At 37.5% G+C, this 15,917-nt stretch overlaps 1 protein-coding gene across 2 annotated transcripts in view; it reads left to right on the top strand.

The window, feature by feature from the left end:
• Positions 1 to 15,690, top strand: part of LOC133520641 (uncharacterized) — a 64,626-nt gene extending 48,936 nt beyond the window's left edge. For both annotated transcript variants that reach the window (XM_061855189.1, XM_061855188.1), the window contains exons 3-6: positions 6,584 to 6,765; positions 12,680 to 12,876; positions 13,876 to 14,141; positions 14,723 to 15,690. In XM_061855189.1, coding sequence (XP_061711173.1) covers positions 6,584 to 6,765; positions 12,680 to 12,876; positions 13,876 to 14,141; positions 14,723 to 14,834 — 757 coding nt within the window. In that variant the 3' untranslated portion in view covers positions 14,835 to 15,690. The remainder of the gene's footprint in view (positions 1 to 6,583; positions 6,766 to 12,679; positions 12,877 to 13,875; positions 14,142 to 14,722) is intronic.
• The last annotated feature ends 227 nt before the right edge of the window (positions 15,691 to 15,917 follow it).

Raw genomic sequence — 15,917 nt, forward strand, 5'->3', positions numbered from 1 at the left:
AAACTTCTTACGCTGACCTCCATATACATCTTAGAATTGGGTAAATTTGTTAGGGAAAACCCAAACCTATTTATCTATATTCAAGATCAGTCGCGACGGTATCAATCCCGATTTCAAAATAATCTGGCAACAATAACAGGCTCTAAACTAAAGTTATACAGCTCAAGTCCGTACGCCATGGCAATAAAAGTGTACAATAAAATAGATAACAGCATAAAAGCAGAAAAATGTAACAAAACATTCTTGACCAGACTTAAAACTTACTTGATTGACAAATGCTACTACAATTTAGAAGATTTTTTCACTGATTCGTCCGTTTAGCAACACCTCTATCTCTGTGCATTAATTATAAATTTAGATATTATTGTATGTAAGGTTAAAATGAATCAAATCATTGACATATTGCATTTAAATATTAATTCTATTTCTAATACAATTATTTTACATCTCTTATTTTTATTGTACTTATTAATTTGACATTACTTAATAATTAATTATTTGGCTATTTGTATTTAATTCACTGACAATTATTTGATTCAGTATAACTTTCATATGTACAAACTATTAAATTTACTTAATTTTATATTATACACATAGTTTTAAGATTAGACCCTATGCACTTTATATTGCTATGCCCTTACAGGGTCCATGTGGAACTACCCAGACTTTGTAATATCGATAATACCATGGTTGCAATAAATAAATAAAATAAAATAAATAAATATGAACCCCCAAAATTTATCGTTTTTTTTCTATTTTTGTGTGAACATCTTAATGCGGTTCATAGAATACATCCACTTACTAAGTTTGAACAGTATAGCTCTTATAGTTTCGGAAAAAAGTAGCTGTGACATAATCGGACAGACAGACGGACATGACGAATCTATAAGGGTTCCGTTTTTGCCATTTGGCTACGGAACCCTAAAAAGTACAATTTTCATACAAAATGTTTCTTTTTATTTTTTTATCACTTTAAGCCGATATTGTGCGGTATCATTGGATTTATGTTTTTCAAAACGAATAAAGGTCTCCAAAAACCCGTTTTTGATAAACTGAATATTTTCGATAAAAAATCGATTTGAAAGGAAAAAAATTGTGTCTCTCCTCTACCCCTCTGACTTTTGGACCATGGTTCCAAAAAATATGAAATAAATCGTTGAACAAAAACTTAATACATACTTTCAATAAAAACTATAGCAAACATGATCGGTCCGGCTATTTTTGAATTTTTGCAAAAAGTCTTCTCTTCTTAGTAAAAAGACGTACAAAACGCTGCGAAGGTACTCCTTTATGCTTTGTAATGTACTTGATTCTTACTAATAGCCCCTGTTTAGCCGCTTCTGGCAGAATGGTAACTACGGAACCCTACACTGAGCGTGGCCGGACATGCTCTTGGCCGATATTATTTCAAATAATTCTTATGGTGCTTTTTGTCATTGAGCACGGGGTGTAGTGATCGTAGTACTAATTATGATTACGACTATTACAAAAACTCGTGTGTTGAACTCGGCTCACACACGTTCCAGTCATTGCTTATACTCGTACCCCCTGCTGATTATTTAGTTATACGTCCCGCCTGACGAGTGTAATATTATGTATGTAGATCGGAGTAAAGTCTTTACTCGCATATTGCTGAATCGCCTTTTACCTTTGTCAGAAGACATATTGCCGGAGACACAATCTGGCTTCCGACCTGACCGAGGCACATGCGAAGCCATTTTCTCTATTCGTCGACTTCAAGAGAAGAGTAGGAGAACAAGGTCAGCCACTATTTCTTTGCTTTGTTGACCTTGAGAAAGCTTTTGACAGCGTGTCTCGTGAAGCCTTGTGGAAGGTGCTGGCGAAACATGGGTGCACGGCTAAGTTTGTCAGGCTCATTAGACTTCTTCACGACGGCATGTAATGCTGTATCAGCGTAAGGGGCGAAAATTCCGGATACTTTGGTTTTACTTGTGGCGTCAAGCAAGGATGCGTTTTGGAACCAACTCTTTTCGCTCTTTACTTTGCTGTTGTCGTCAGAGATGCCTTACAAACGTTAGCGGATGGCATCCGTATTCGTTTTCGCACTGATGGCAATGTGTTTAATCTAGCACGACTAAAGGCGCGCACAAAAGTATCTCAGGACTCTATTACAGAGATAATATACGCGGACGACCTTTGCTTTGTGGCGGATTCCCCGGATAGTCTACAAATGCTTATGACGAGCCTCAATGAGTCCTGTCAGCGTTTCGGCCTTAAAACCAGTGTCGAAAAAAACCGTAATCATGGGGTTGGAGACACTAGTGCCCGTTGACGTCAGGCTCGGTGACGACTCTATTAAGCTAGTAGACAGATTCCGATATCTGGGGAGCACAATAACATCCAAGTGCCACCTTACCGACGTAATTAACAGTAGAATCGGAGCGGCTGCCGCTGCCTTTGGCAAACTGCGCGTCAAGGTGTTCCATTCACATGATATTAAGCTCCTGACAAAGGTATCTGTGTACATGGCAATAGTTCTGCCCAATCTTCTGTATGCCTCTGAAACGTGGTGTCTCTACCGAAAACACATTCGTTCATTGGATAGGTTTCACCTTAAATGCCTGCGTGACATTATGAACATCTCTTGGTCTGATCGTGTCAGAAACACCGAAGTTCTTCGCCGTGCTAATGTAGCGGCATTGAAGCCTATCTAATGCGGCGACAACTACGATGGTATGGTCATGTCTCCCGTATGTCTAATGACAGAGTTGCTAAGCGCATCTTCTACTCAGAGTTGCAAAGTGGTAAGTGGAAACAGAGTGGCCAACCGTTGCGCTACAAAGATGTGCTGAAGCGTCACATGCGGAGATGTGACATCGAACCATCGCACTGGGAGACTTCGGCACGAGATCGGCCGAAGTGGAGGTAAACAGTGAGTACAAAAGTGCAAGCCTTTGAAGAGCAGAGGTGAGTGGAACTCGACGCGAAGCCCCGACCACCTGCGGTCATAAGCTACAATTTTGTCGGAGGGGTGCTGACTTGCGGTGAGTGTGGCCGTACATTTACTGCGAAAATAGGCTACGTCAGCCACCTGAGAGCTCGTGATCGTCCCTCTCACTAGCAAGTACAAAATCAGTTGCCGAGGCCGAAACCGGCTATGACAGGATGATGATGAGATCGGAGTAAGAAGAGAAAATTTAAAAATAATATCATATGATAAAGTATAAAAACATTTTATTCAACTTTAATGTTACTTACATCATAACTTAAAGCCATTTTGCGTTTCTAGGAAGGAAGGAAGGCAATAAAGTGTAACCTTGTTTTGTAATTACCTACGCTTATATGTTCAGTGGCGTTACTGGTGTCACAATATTTTGTTCTTTTTGCCGGCGCAGGTATACCCGCCACGCTTCCCGGTGTCTTTTCATCGATAACAAGAAGACTATTACTGCAAAAATATTAACCAAACTCACAAATATACTAATTTGTCGCACTAAAACGCTAGCATTATCTAAATATAAAGAACCTCTATATAAATACAATACTACAGAAGTGTACGAGAAAATGCTTGACATTACACAAACAACAACCGATACCATTATACTTATCCAACAATTTCTTCTAGAACTATTGCCGCAATACATTAGCAAGGTATACACTACCCTCAAGTGTAGAGCTGTATTTACAATTAAAAACCAGAAAAGAATGCCTCCGTTTAAGTATCTCACATGACGCATTTCCAAGTGACACACAAATATCAGTCCAAACACGATGGCTGTTTCCAGCACTGGCGCACCCCAGGCAAACAGATTCGTCACTAAATATCTTCGTCGAATGTGATTATTGAACACTTTCACAATATTCATGTAAAACGACATATTTACCACAAAAAACCAGTGAATCATCACAAAGCTACAGAACAGAAATACCATTTCCTCAAAAATTATGCTTCGAGGAAGTTTGTCGAAATGCAAATTATTTTGATTTAACTGAGTACATTTGTTTTTAATACACAGAAGTATTGAATGAATCCCACATATTATAACCATATTTAAAAATACGTGATTCTCGAATCGTCTCCACTGCTTTATGAGAATCCATGAGGTTATGCCAAATATTGTGCCGCTGACACACAACACAATGTTAATAGCAAATATTCCATATGTCGAGAAATAAATAACCGCCACGATTTGTTTTGTGAAGTTTGTGGGCATTATTTTGCTGTTGACGAAAATCTCTTCACAAGTATATTTCATGTTTAGTGTTGGTTCTCTTCACACTGTATGTACTCTTCTTTCGCATATTTTGTCAAAACATCTCAAAAGTTTGCAAATTGCAAATTGAAATGGATGAACTACAATTTTTATATGTATAGTTATTTTGTTTACGAAAATCAAATTATTGTGAACTAACTGCGCGATGTGTTCGATTATATGTGTTCAGATGTGAACTAACTGTATTGAGTCAGTTAAATAAGGAAAATATTTAATTTAAATATTGGACAAACAATTCAGACCGATACCGTAAACGATTAATAATATGCAGTAGGGAAAAACCATAACAGTCCATTATAGTGGGTGTATTTTAATGAAATAACGTATATACCAGTGTTGGCCGAACGCTAATGCAATTAACCATTAAAAATTATCCATTGAAAAGGTTAATTAAAATTAACCATTAACAATTAAGGATGACCAAAACAGCGTGTGCCTATGTTGCACCAACCCTGAGTTCGACTGGGTACTTCCAGGGTTCAGCATCAGCTCTATCTTGGTTACTGCTCTCCCAAACGCACATCAAAATAAGTCGCATGATCAAATCGGCGTGTATCGATATTGCTCCAAATATGAACTTCACTTATGTCAGGGTTTAGGGTCATTTTGTTGAGTCTCATTTTAAAACATCACAATGTTATAATTCACTGAAGCTTGTAATAATATGCTTTCAAGTAATAGTAACATTAATTATTTACGAAATTATTTTATTCCATTAAACGTTAATGCAATTGAGAGTAATTCTAATTAATTTAATTTTAATTATCATATCAAAAATTTAATCCTAATTTACCTTAATTCAATTAATGCTTAATGCAATTTACTAATTACGAAATTAATGGTTAATGCAATTGGCTAATGGTTAATTAGAATTAACAATTACGGGCAACACTGGTATATACATACATATATGGTTCAGTCAGTGCCCTTACATAAACCCTCAGACGGCAATGTAATATTTTTAAATGTCACACGGTTCGGCGCACCGCCACGAGCCAGTTGGCTTTCAAAGTTTGCAAGTTGGTAAGGCTGTTGGCTACAGGCAGATATACTTCGACCTCGCTAACTTTGTACTGACATGGCAGTAACAGTATACATATCCCATAGAAGTGCCAAAAGAAGTAGCCACTTGACGTAGCACACTTGGTAGGAAAACTTGGCGTGCTCCGATTCTAAGTACTTCTCGCGCTTCCGCGCGTTTAATGCGGCGAATGACTATTTCTATCACTTTCGTGCCTAATAAACAGGTAAAGTAAGAGAAAAGGAAACAATGTAATCATGTCGAGCACGTCGTCAAACATATTAAAAGTAATAATTCAGCTAGGTGAAGTAGTCGGAGTTTGAAAATGGTGTACTATTTTACAAATAGGAAAGGAGTTAAAATAAGACTACCTATATACCCTACCCTACATGTATACCTATTACCGTAATACCTAAACACCGTTCAAGTGCGAGTCAACCCATGCTCCGAGTAATCCATACAATAATACATTTTGACGTCACAGTTACATTTTATTTTATGTTTATTTCCATTTGGTATGACGTAAGAGAATTAAACTTAACTAAGGTAGGAGTATACAGAATACCATTAAATAACCAGTTAAGTAGGATAAGTCTGCCCAAAGTGGAAGGTAGAAAAATTAGAAATGCTTCTACCTTCTGCTGATACAATCAAGTTCATAAATATTTATACATTTCATCACCTTAATCCATTAAAACAAGGTAAAAAAAATAAACTTATTTATGAACTCGACTATATTTGTGTAAAGCTAAACTATAACACTTTCGCCCTTGTCCTATATCCCAGGCCACTAAAATTTAAATCATTGAGATTATAAATATTATAAACTAAACTCAAATAAAATTATAATACTTAAAATGAAAAAATCCCAAAACCCAAAACTAAAATAAAAATTCACCCCTCGGCAGGGTGCCGTATACATTCTGGCAGCATTACCTCGCTGAATTGCAATTCTAATCCACTGTGTGAGGAAACTGCCAGCCCTAAGGTCCTCAGTGGTATCCATGCACTAGCCTAACTAATAGCCTCTTTGATAAGGCTCCGAAAAATTTCAGGGCATCGGGACTCCACTCGGGGCCAAGTGTTTGAACCCCAAAAGGAATAAACTGTATTCTTGGGCGACACGGCTGTACTTAGCCCTTTTCCATCGATCAGACACCCGGCGAGATGGAAGTGCTATGAAGATGGGACGGTGCCCGGCACAGCAACACCCGCCCCATCTCCCACGGAATCAATAACATTCCGTCCGACCTCTTGCCATCGTCCTTGAGGATGCCGGAGGGCTTCAGCATAGCCGACACTTATTGAGATAAGATGCCTCTTTCAGAGTAGCAGCTTTAAACGACGTGTACCGACAATACAACGCTGTAGCAGGCGCTGTACATCCCATCTCCAATTCTTCGTTAGACCAACTGCAGACCAGGGACGGGTACGAGCTCTACGAGGGTGGTGATGTCACGGGATACCAGGAACAAGAGCACCCAGTTACCCATGATGTTGCGAAATTTAGTAAGTCCAACTTATTCAGGTACCCATAGTTGTACGGTGGTTTCTGTATAAAGATAGAAAAGATAAGTAGTTTCTGCAAAAACTACGTAGAAAGATATAGTAAAGCAATTACTCACACTAAGACATTGTCCGATACGATATCGGATGTTAAAAAAAAACTATTTTTTTTATATAAAGTACTTACTCGTATTTCTATTTGACAAGAGTTTATGTAAAATCTTTGTGAAATATTCTTTTAGGATTTTATTGACATGCGATGGCATTTTATTCTCTAATGTATAGTAAGGTACTAATTTATTTAATATATCTTAGAGAATATACCAAGAAATTCTTTTGCCATATACATTATTTGCTTCGGCACAGAGTACTGTGTTAAAAATGATGAAGTGGACGCAACTTTTAGATCTCTCTGATTTTTGCAAATGAGTTATTTGATGAGATTTTACCTTTAGGTATTATTGCTGCGTCAACTTATCGAATATATTTTGCAATATTCTCTTAAAATTTATTTTTTATCGCATACATTACTATGGGTTTAAGAAGTCTTAGTTAGATAAAGATAAAGACAAAGATAGTTGATTATTCAAATAGGCATATTACAATGCGCTTATGAACGTCAAATAAAGCTACACCGGCTCTAACCCTACACCTCTGACCACCTAAGAAGAGCCCCTCTGACCCCCTCAATTCGAGTATTCTTTGAAGATGAGTTGGACGTCATACATATATTTTTTGAAGGTAGGCCTCATACGTTCTACCATAACTTGATAATCCATAGCTAATTACCGAATCGGCCAACGTGTCTTCTTCCTCGCGTTGTCCCGGCATTTTGCCACGGCTCATGGGAGCCTGGGGTCCGCTTGACAACTAATCCCAAGATTTGGCGTAGGCACTAGTTTTTACGAAAGCGACTGCCATCTGACCTTCCAACCCAGAGGGGTAAACTAGGCCTTGTTGGGATTAGTCCGGTTTCCTCACGATGTTTTCCTTCACCGAAAAGCGACTGGTAAATATCAAATGATATTTCGTACGTAAGTTCCGAAAAACTCATTGGTACGAGCCAGGGTTTGAACCCGCGACCTCCGGATTGCAAGTCGCACGCTCTTACCGCTAGGCCACCAGCGCTTTTTTTCCGAATCGGCCAACGTGTAACGCTAAATAAAGTAGTCTTAAAGTTGTATACTTGTGTTTTAAAATACTTAATAGTTACTGCAATAAGGAACCGAAATCATACTTTAAAATATCTAAGTAACTATTTGATTTGATATAGATTTAACATTAGCATTGGAATCTCGCGTTAACCATTATTAAAGTACAAGTAATAATATGCATTGCAAGAAATCAATTACTCAAATCAATTTACCGGGCGATTACTCGTTAACGTCAATAAATGGTCCATTGACGTACTATCCGCATTGTTTTGCGGAAAACTACACAACGACCGACATAGTGTGAATAAGAGAAGAGTTAGGCCCTCGGCACGCGAAGCGTAAGCGATGGGTAAGCGTCTCGTAAAAACTTTACAAATATAGTCGTTAGGGTTGTAGCTGGCCCCGAGCGGCTTATCCTTTGTCTATTATTAAGTAAAGCCGCACGTGCTGCAACCTGCATAAAAAATAGTCCGGCCACTTTAACCGGTTATTGAATTACAACTCAATACGAGAAGCGTAGAGTTCTGGGCACCAAGCGTCACGTAAGCGTATCGTAAAAACGTTACGAGTACGAGACGCGTAGAGTGCTGGGCACCAAGCGTCACGTGAGCGTAATTGTTATGTATCGACGATCTTATTTTCCCGTCAGATGAAGAAAAGAATTTTAGTCTACCCAAAGTTCATACCAACTATGCTCAAAATTCGCCCATAAATCGTATTCTAAAACTTTATAATAAACAGTTTAGTAGTATTGACTTGTTCGACTGCACGAAATCAACTTAAAAAAAATCGGCCAAGAGTATGTCGGGCCATGCTCAGAGTAGGGTTCCGTAGTTACTCTTCCGTCACAATAAGCTAAACTGGAGCTTAAAGTATGGTAGATTGTTAACAAAAGGATGAACTGTGGGTGTACGTCTTTTTACTATGAAGGGGAAACTTTTTGCGATAACTCAAAAACAGCTAAACTGATAATATCCGCTATAGTTTTCATTTAATGTCTTTCTTAAGCTCTACTTCCAAGATTTTTTTCATATTTTTTGGACCTATGGTTCAAAAGTTAGAGGGCACATTTTTTTTCTTTTGGAGTAATTATCTCCGAATATATTCACTTTATCAAGAAATGTTTGTTGAAGACCCCTATTAGTTTTGAAAGACCTTTCCAACGATATACCACATTGTAGGTTTGAAGCTAAAATAAATGTTCACCCCCACTTTACGTGTAGGGGAGGTACCCTAAAAAAATTAAATTTTTAAATTTTATTGTACGACTTTGTCGGCTTTATTGATTTATATATCCATGCCAAATTTCAGCTTTTTAGCACTAACGACCACGGAGCAAAGCCTCGGACAGACAGACAGACAGACAGACAGACAGATGGACATGGCGAAACTATAAGGGCTCCTAGTTGACTACGGAACCCTAAAAAGCGGCCAAGTGCGAGTCGGTCTCGCACATGACGGGTTCCGTACCATTTATGACGTATTAAAGATAAACTACTTACCTATTCACTAGACCTATTCATAGATACCCCACACGTGTGGGATTGATGAAAAAAAAAAAATTATGACGTATAAAAAAACTACTTACTAGATCTCGTTCAAACCAATTTTCGGTGGAGGTTTGCATGGTAATGTATATCATATATTTTTTTTAGTTTTATCATTCTGTTATTTTAGAAGTTACAGTTAATTTTGTCACTTTGGAAGTGTCTCTCGCGCAAACTATTCAGTTTAGAAAAAAATTATATTAGAAATCTCAATATCATTTTTGTAGACCTATCCATAGATACCCCACACGTATGGGTTTGATGAAAAAGATTTTTTTTTTAATTTTATGACGTATATTATTGTTTTTTAACAATAATTAATAGATCTCGTTCAAACCAATTTTCAGTGGAAGTTTGCATGGTAATGTACATCATATATATTTTTTTGTTTTATCATTCTCTTATTTTAAAAGTTACGGGGGGGGGGGGGACACATTTTACCACTTTGGAAATGTCTCTCGCGCAAACTATTCAGTTTAGAAAAAAATGATATTAGAAATCTCAATATCATTTTTAAAGTCCTATCCATATTAACCCCACACGAATGGGTTTGATGAAAAAAAAATTTTTGAGTTTCAGTTTTAAGTATTTTCTATTTTTGTGTGAAAATCTTAATGCGGTTCATAGAATACATCTACTTACCAAGTTTGAACAGTTTCTGAACAGAAGTTCTTATAGTTTCGGAAAAAGTGGCTGTGACATAATCGTACAGACAGACGGACATGACGAATCTATAAGGGTTCCGTTTTTTGCCATTTGGCTACGGAACCCTAAAAATCGTCTTCGATCACTGTTACTGGAATCCAAAAAACGCGGCAGTTGACAAAATCTAAAGCTAGGTAAATAAATTACTCATCTTATCCGTCTCAATCTATACAATTCAATTACACATCACATACACACACACACACACACACACACACACGCACGCAAACAAAATACACCCAAACGTTACGCAAGCCCTATCTACTTTGTATAAAGTGTTTTTAACTCTTTTGTCTTGTTTCCACTTAGTTATTGCATGTTAATTGTACTTTAGTGGACATCTGTTATTGGCTATGTTTTCTGTTCACTATGCTATGTATTACTTTTTGTATTGCTTTTGATGCCTTAAATAAATTAAATAAAATAAAAATAAAAGAATTTTTTTTTATAAACAATAAATCGTCGAAGAATGAAATAAAGAAAAAAAAATCGTCGATTATGTCAAGGGCTTGGTTTTTGACTGCGCCTGTCGTAATGACTGGTAATGAGATGACCACAGAAATGTCATATGCAATGATACGTTACGCTACGACATCGCTTTGCGTGCGGACTTGTTTAAAGTTTTTCGAGCTCGTAGCACTCCCATTCTACGCGCATATTACGATACACTTACACGTCTCTTACGCTTACGCTCCGTGTGCTGAGGGCCTTACCCACCATATATGGCAATTCACACAGAAACCTATGTATCATTGAGTTCTCCGTATGCATTTATGAATCAGGTAAATAGATAAAATTCGTGGTTGTACATACATACGAAACATGTTATTTTCGAATGAGCTGTTACATGAATTGTAACCATAGCAAAGAAAATGTGTTTATTAAAGACAACATAATATAAATCGGATGGTAATATTTCTTTTAAAACGGGCATATTCTTCTCACTCATGACGGATTCGGTAGCTAACCGCGCTGCTGTTGTAAACAATGCCTTTGGCTTAAGGTGCCGTAGATTCATGTTTTTATTTATACAATTTGTGTAAAAATGTCCTATAATATTTATTTATTTATTTAATATAAGTATAAGCCTATCGATCGAATAGGCATCGCCTTTGGTCCATTTATTACATAATTACAGCAATTTGATTCTTAGCTACCGGGGTTATGATAGAATCGATAAGAATAATGATAATTATAAACGAGAAGTGAATGACATAAATGACAAAGGAATGGTAAAACATTGCAAGAGAATGAGAAGGACTTTTTCATTTTCAGAGCGAGGCATTTCCATAAGTACTAAATTAAAAAACGCTTTTAGCAACCTTAATATTATTTTTAAAGACCTATCGAATGTTGTGCCACACGTTGGTTTTAATTGATAACCCAGTCCAAATGTCAAGGAAATGCGCAACGGGAATATAAATAAGTGTGTTTTGGTCAACCGCTCCGAAACCGTTATGATTACGAGAATGTTTACTAAATCAACAATGTCAACATTAATGTACTTAATACGTGACTAAAGACCAAGAATCAAAATACAGGGGAATGAAACCACAGTGACCCAAAGCCAGGGGGTTAAAATACTTACGCCAATAGCTCAGAGCGAGTAGCGTTCACTCACCGCTGTGAAAAAAGCGCCACTGACGCTTTTTGGACAGCGCGGACCCAAGTCGCCATGAGCCCCTGTAGTAATGATGTACGCGTTCCCTTATGTGTCTCACAAAAGAACGCGAAGCTCTGTCTGTACACATGTTTTATTGTAACTTTTTAATCAAAACTACTACAAAAATATTTTCCATATTTTTTTACAACTTATTATTATTTCACGTTTTTTTTTGGTATTTTTGTATCTATCAAATCACATCACTTTTTTTTCTAATTATATCCATGGACTGACGAGAACACTAAGTTTATACCGCAATATAAATTTTAGCTCCGAATGCATCGTTTTTAGGGTTCCGTAGCCAAATGGCAAATAACGGAACCCTTATAGATTCGTCATGTCCGTCTGTCTGTCCGGTTATGTCACAGCCACTTTTTTCCGAAACTATAAGAACTATACTGTTCAAACTTGGTAAGTAGATGTATTCTATGAACCGCATTAAGATGTGTACTGTAAAACGTTGTACTATACATGTGCGAATAGGTAATTCGCAACTCGTGTCGATTTAAAACACTCCTTTCGGTCGTGTTTTAATTTATCGCCACTTATTTCGAATTTCCTATTTTTCGCACTTGTATCGTAATGTACTATGAACTAACATTTGAAACCTAATAGTTGGTTAAAAAAATGACTCGACTAAATTAAGAAGTCACCGTTTGCATGCATATTATTAGCAATCAGTTACCTTCTTAACTCAGTCGGATAATATAATGAAAAAGCACGAGTGTTATAATATACTGAAAAAGCACGCCTATTTAATATCTAGGATTATGAGCCAAAAATCGGTGGAATAAAAACGTCGTTTTGAGCAAGTGTGTTGAAAAATAATTTTTGTTTGCATGTTTCAGGCGGTGCCTACGAATACTCAATGCCCCCTCCCCCGCCGCCGCTCTACCACCACCCCGCCGCCGTTCACGAAGAGTACGTGATTGAAGACAAACACCACGGGCTGGGGCTAAGCGATCTCTTTGACATATCGCTCACAGGCATCGCCTTCTTGAGCTTCGGCATGTTCGTGTTACAAGTGCTGATGTGCATCTGTTCGGTCAGTATCAAGTTGTAGATGGCATTTACGCGGTTACTAATCGGCATCCGATCCGAGCGTATCCACAAGCCGCTCCAATATGTGGACGACACAGCACTGTGCATGTATACAGGATGATTCAGTAGACATAAGCAGGATCAAGCCTGCGTATTCTGTAAGTTATAAGCAACTGTTTCGTACCAGTATTTCTGAGATTAACGTTAATTTAATTTATACTGTTTTTAATTTTGTTTTATCCATAACAAATGACAAATTGGATGTCATCGGAGTCTGGTTACTTTTGAAAAATCGTATCTCACTCAAGTGTGACATTTTATTTTCTTCATAATCAAACTGCTGTCATAACGGTTAAAGAGGTTTCTTTGTTAATTAAGTGTTGTAGGGTGTCCACGATTGTAGATAATCAAATTTGTCCTTAAAAAAAGTTAGATGATAGAAAAAAGCGTAAATGTTTTACTTAAATATGACGGTGAACGATTCATTAACATTTACTGATTGTGTAGGCTTGGTCCTGCTCACGTCTGTACAGCCAAGTCCCGATCGCACAATGGAGCGGCATTCGTATTTGCATCCAATTTCAGGACTACCTTATACATACACAGCCTCCATAATATATAGTTTATATTTAAACTAACTCTGCACATAGTCAACGTCCCCTCATTCCTCCAAGTGCTGCCATACTGCCCCAATCTATTCACTCTATCACTGCTACTCTTTATTGCACACCTCACACGTTTATATACCTAAACAAAGAAAATAAAATAAATTCCACCTACGTTTAAATATGACTCACGCTACACCGGGCCGAGGCCGGGCCGGAGCTTCCGGCGCTTCGTTTTCTACGGAAAGCACCACGTGATCACCGATCAGCCATCATAGAAAATGACGTGTCGGACACCTCGGCCCGGACACGGTGCGGTATAGCGTGAAGGATGACTTAATGTACCTCAATGCCTCACATAACCACCTATTCTGAATATTTACTTTAATTAATTTCAGAATCCTCAACCACCCCAAGTGATGCAGATGGTAGATAGCAGCGGCGACTCCGTGAACGTCGACGAAGTATTTCGTTTCAAGCGGGACGAAGATTCTAGAAGTAAACGCGGTGATTCTAAAATCGCTACAGTCAATACTCTGGCCAGATATGCGATGATAGCGCTAAAACCGCGCTCGACTCCTTGCCTATACAGGGCGTTGTGTCTAGGGAATGGAAGAGCAAGGAATATGCAGGATGGTAACAAATATTGGTTGCCGATTTGGAAGTAAGTGAAATAGGTTTTTTTTGCTACTCGTTGACTGTAATAGTTTGCGTACTGGTCATGTATTGGCTGCCAACTCAACTATAATGTACATTTCGATACGCTGTAATCAACTATAAAAAAAACTACGAATCACGTGCCACTGCGCTTCCATAGAAAAGACTAAAAGAATTAACAACTGGTGACGCCTCGTCTGTAATTTTCTGTACAAAACAGTCTACCTATTTATGCGGGGGAGGAGCACCTCAAATGAATGAACGTACGTATTCATCCAAATCGGTTCTAATTTAGGCACGAAAAAATATAAAGAAACACAATTACTTTCGAATTTATAAAATTAGTATGGAATTTGTAAAATTAGTATGAAGAAATGTACACTTGGCTCATAACCCACATGTAGAAAAACAAAAATTGTCTATACCATTGGGGAAAGTTGAACATACGAGGCTAATTTCTAGTAGTGACTAATATCGGTCGAAACCGGTTCCGCCGTTCTTTTGGGACGTATAATAATTCTAACTTACGAGTACAGAAATCATAAATTAGAACCAAAATGTATAATTGAAACCTTTTAAATATTTCAGTGCTGGAGTAGCATGGACGCGCGGAAAAACGTTGGGTGCGTTGCGCGCGGCGGCGCTGGGACTGGGCGGCGCTGACTGCGATGCGCTCTACCCGCCCGCCCACTGCTCCTGAACATTACATTACAATAGCGTTATGCTGGGCCAACGCTGATTTTCTGCCACGATATATGGTTTTGTCATTTTGTTACTTTAATTTAGTGACTAAATTCGTTTTTAATTACTTCTATTTAGTGTTTAAATTAGTTTTGATTTTTTATTTTATTTATTTAGAAACCAGTCATACAAACGTATCAAAAATTCAATACAAAAGATGTACCACAACAAAAGGAAAATACAACAAAAAGACCTGGAAGTTCATAAATTATAAATTATGTTAACTGAAATAAATACAGTTATAGCAAATTTTTGTATCACATAGAAAAATAACTGATATGTACTTATGTACTAAAACAACTTACGTTGAACTATATTCTGAATTCAGAATTCTAAGCTGCATTTGTCTTTAAATAAGAGGGGTGATCCAAAAGTAATGATAGTTCACAATAAAACGACGTATGTTTCTTTTAAGCTGTTCCTGGCTAGTAAATATTATATACATAGATCTGTTAGTGAGATAAATTCATTTATTCGTAAATTGTAGAAAAAATTAGGCTGCCATACGTCATAATGGGTTTAAATCGCCAGAAAACCCCCCCATATTCGGCAGATCTATCCCCCAGCTTTTATTCCTTTCCACGGCTGGAGGAACATCTTAGAAGCACCAAATTGTTGGATGGTAGCGACTAGCGAGGTAAATGGCCGCTGTGAATGCATTTTCTAAAGATCAACAAAATATTTTTTTATTTTCACTATTTTTTTAATGAACAGAAGGTCTAGAGAAACGCATCGTCTTTGTGAGTATTTGAGTAAGCTTACTAAGAGATTAGATTGAAAAATAAAATATGTTTTTAAACATGTCATGTGTTTCATACTGATTATTATTTCCTTTATTTCTCTTAATTCTTAGACTGAGGTTTTTTACAATATGGATATAAAAGTAAAATATAAATATACATTTAAAAAAAATACAAAACACATATAAACACATTGTAAAAAACCTAACCTAGGGTGCCGCCAGCAGCGGGGCAGGGCCCAAGCTGCCGGTGGTCAGGGCTGCAAAGAGAGGAACCGCCGGACTATCCGCGCCGTGTCCAAG

This window comes from Cydia pomonella, chromosome 8 (assembly GCF_033807575.1).
Source record: "Cydia pomonella isolate Wapato2018A chromosome 8, ilCydPomo1, whole genome shotgun sequence".
Taxonomy (NCBI): domain Eukaryota; kingdom Metazoa; phylum Arthropoda; class Insecta; order Lepidoptera; family Tortricidae; genus Cydia; species Cydia pomonella.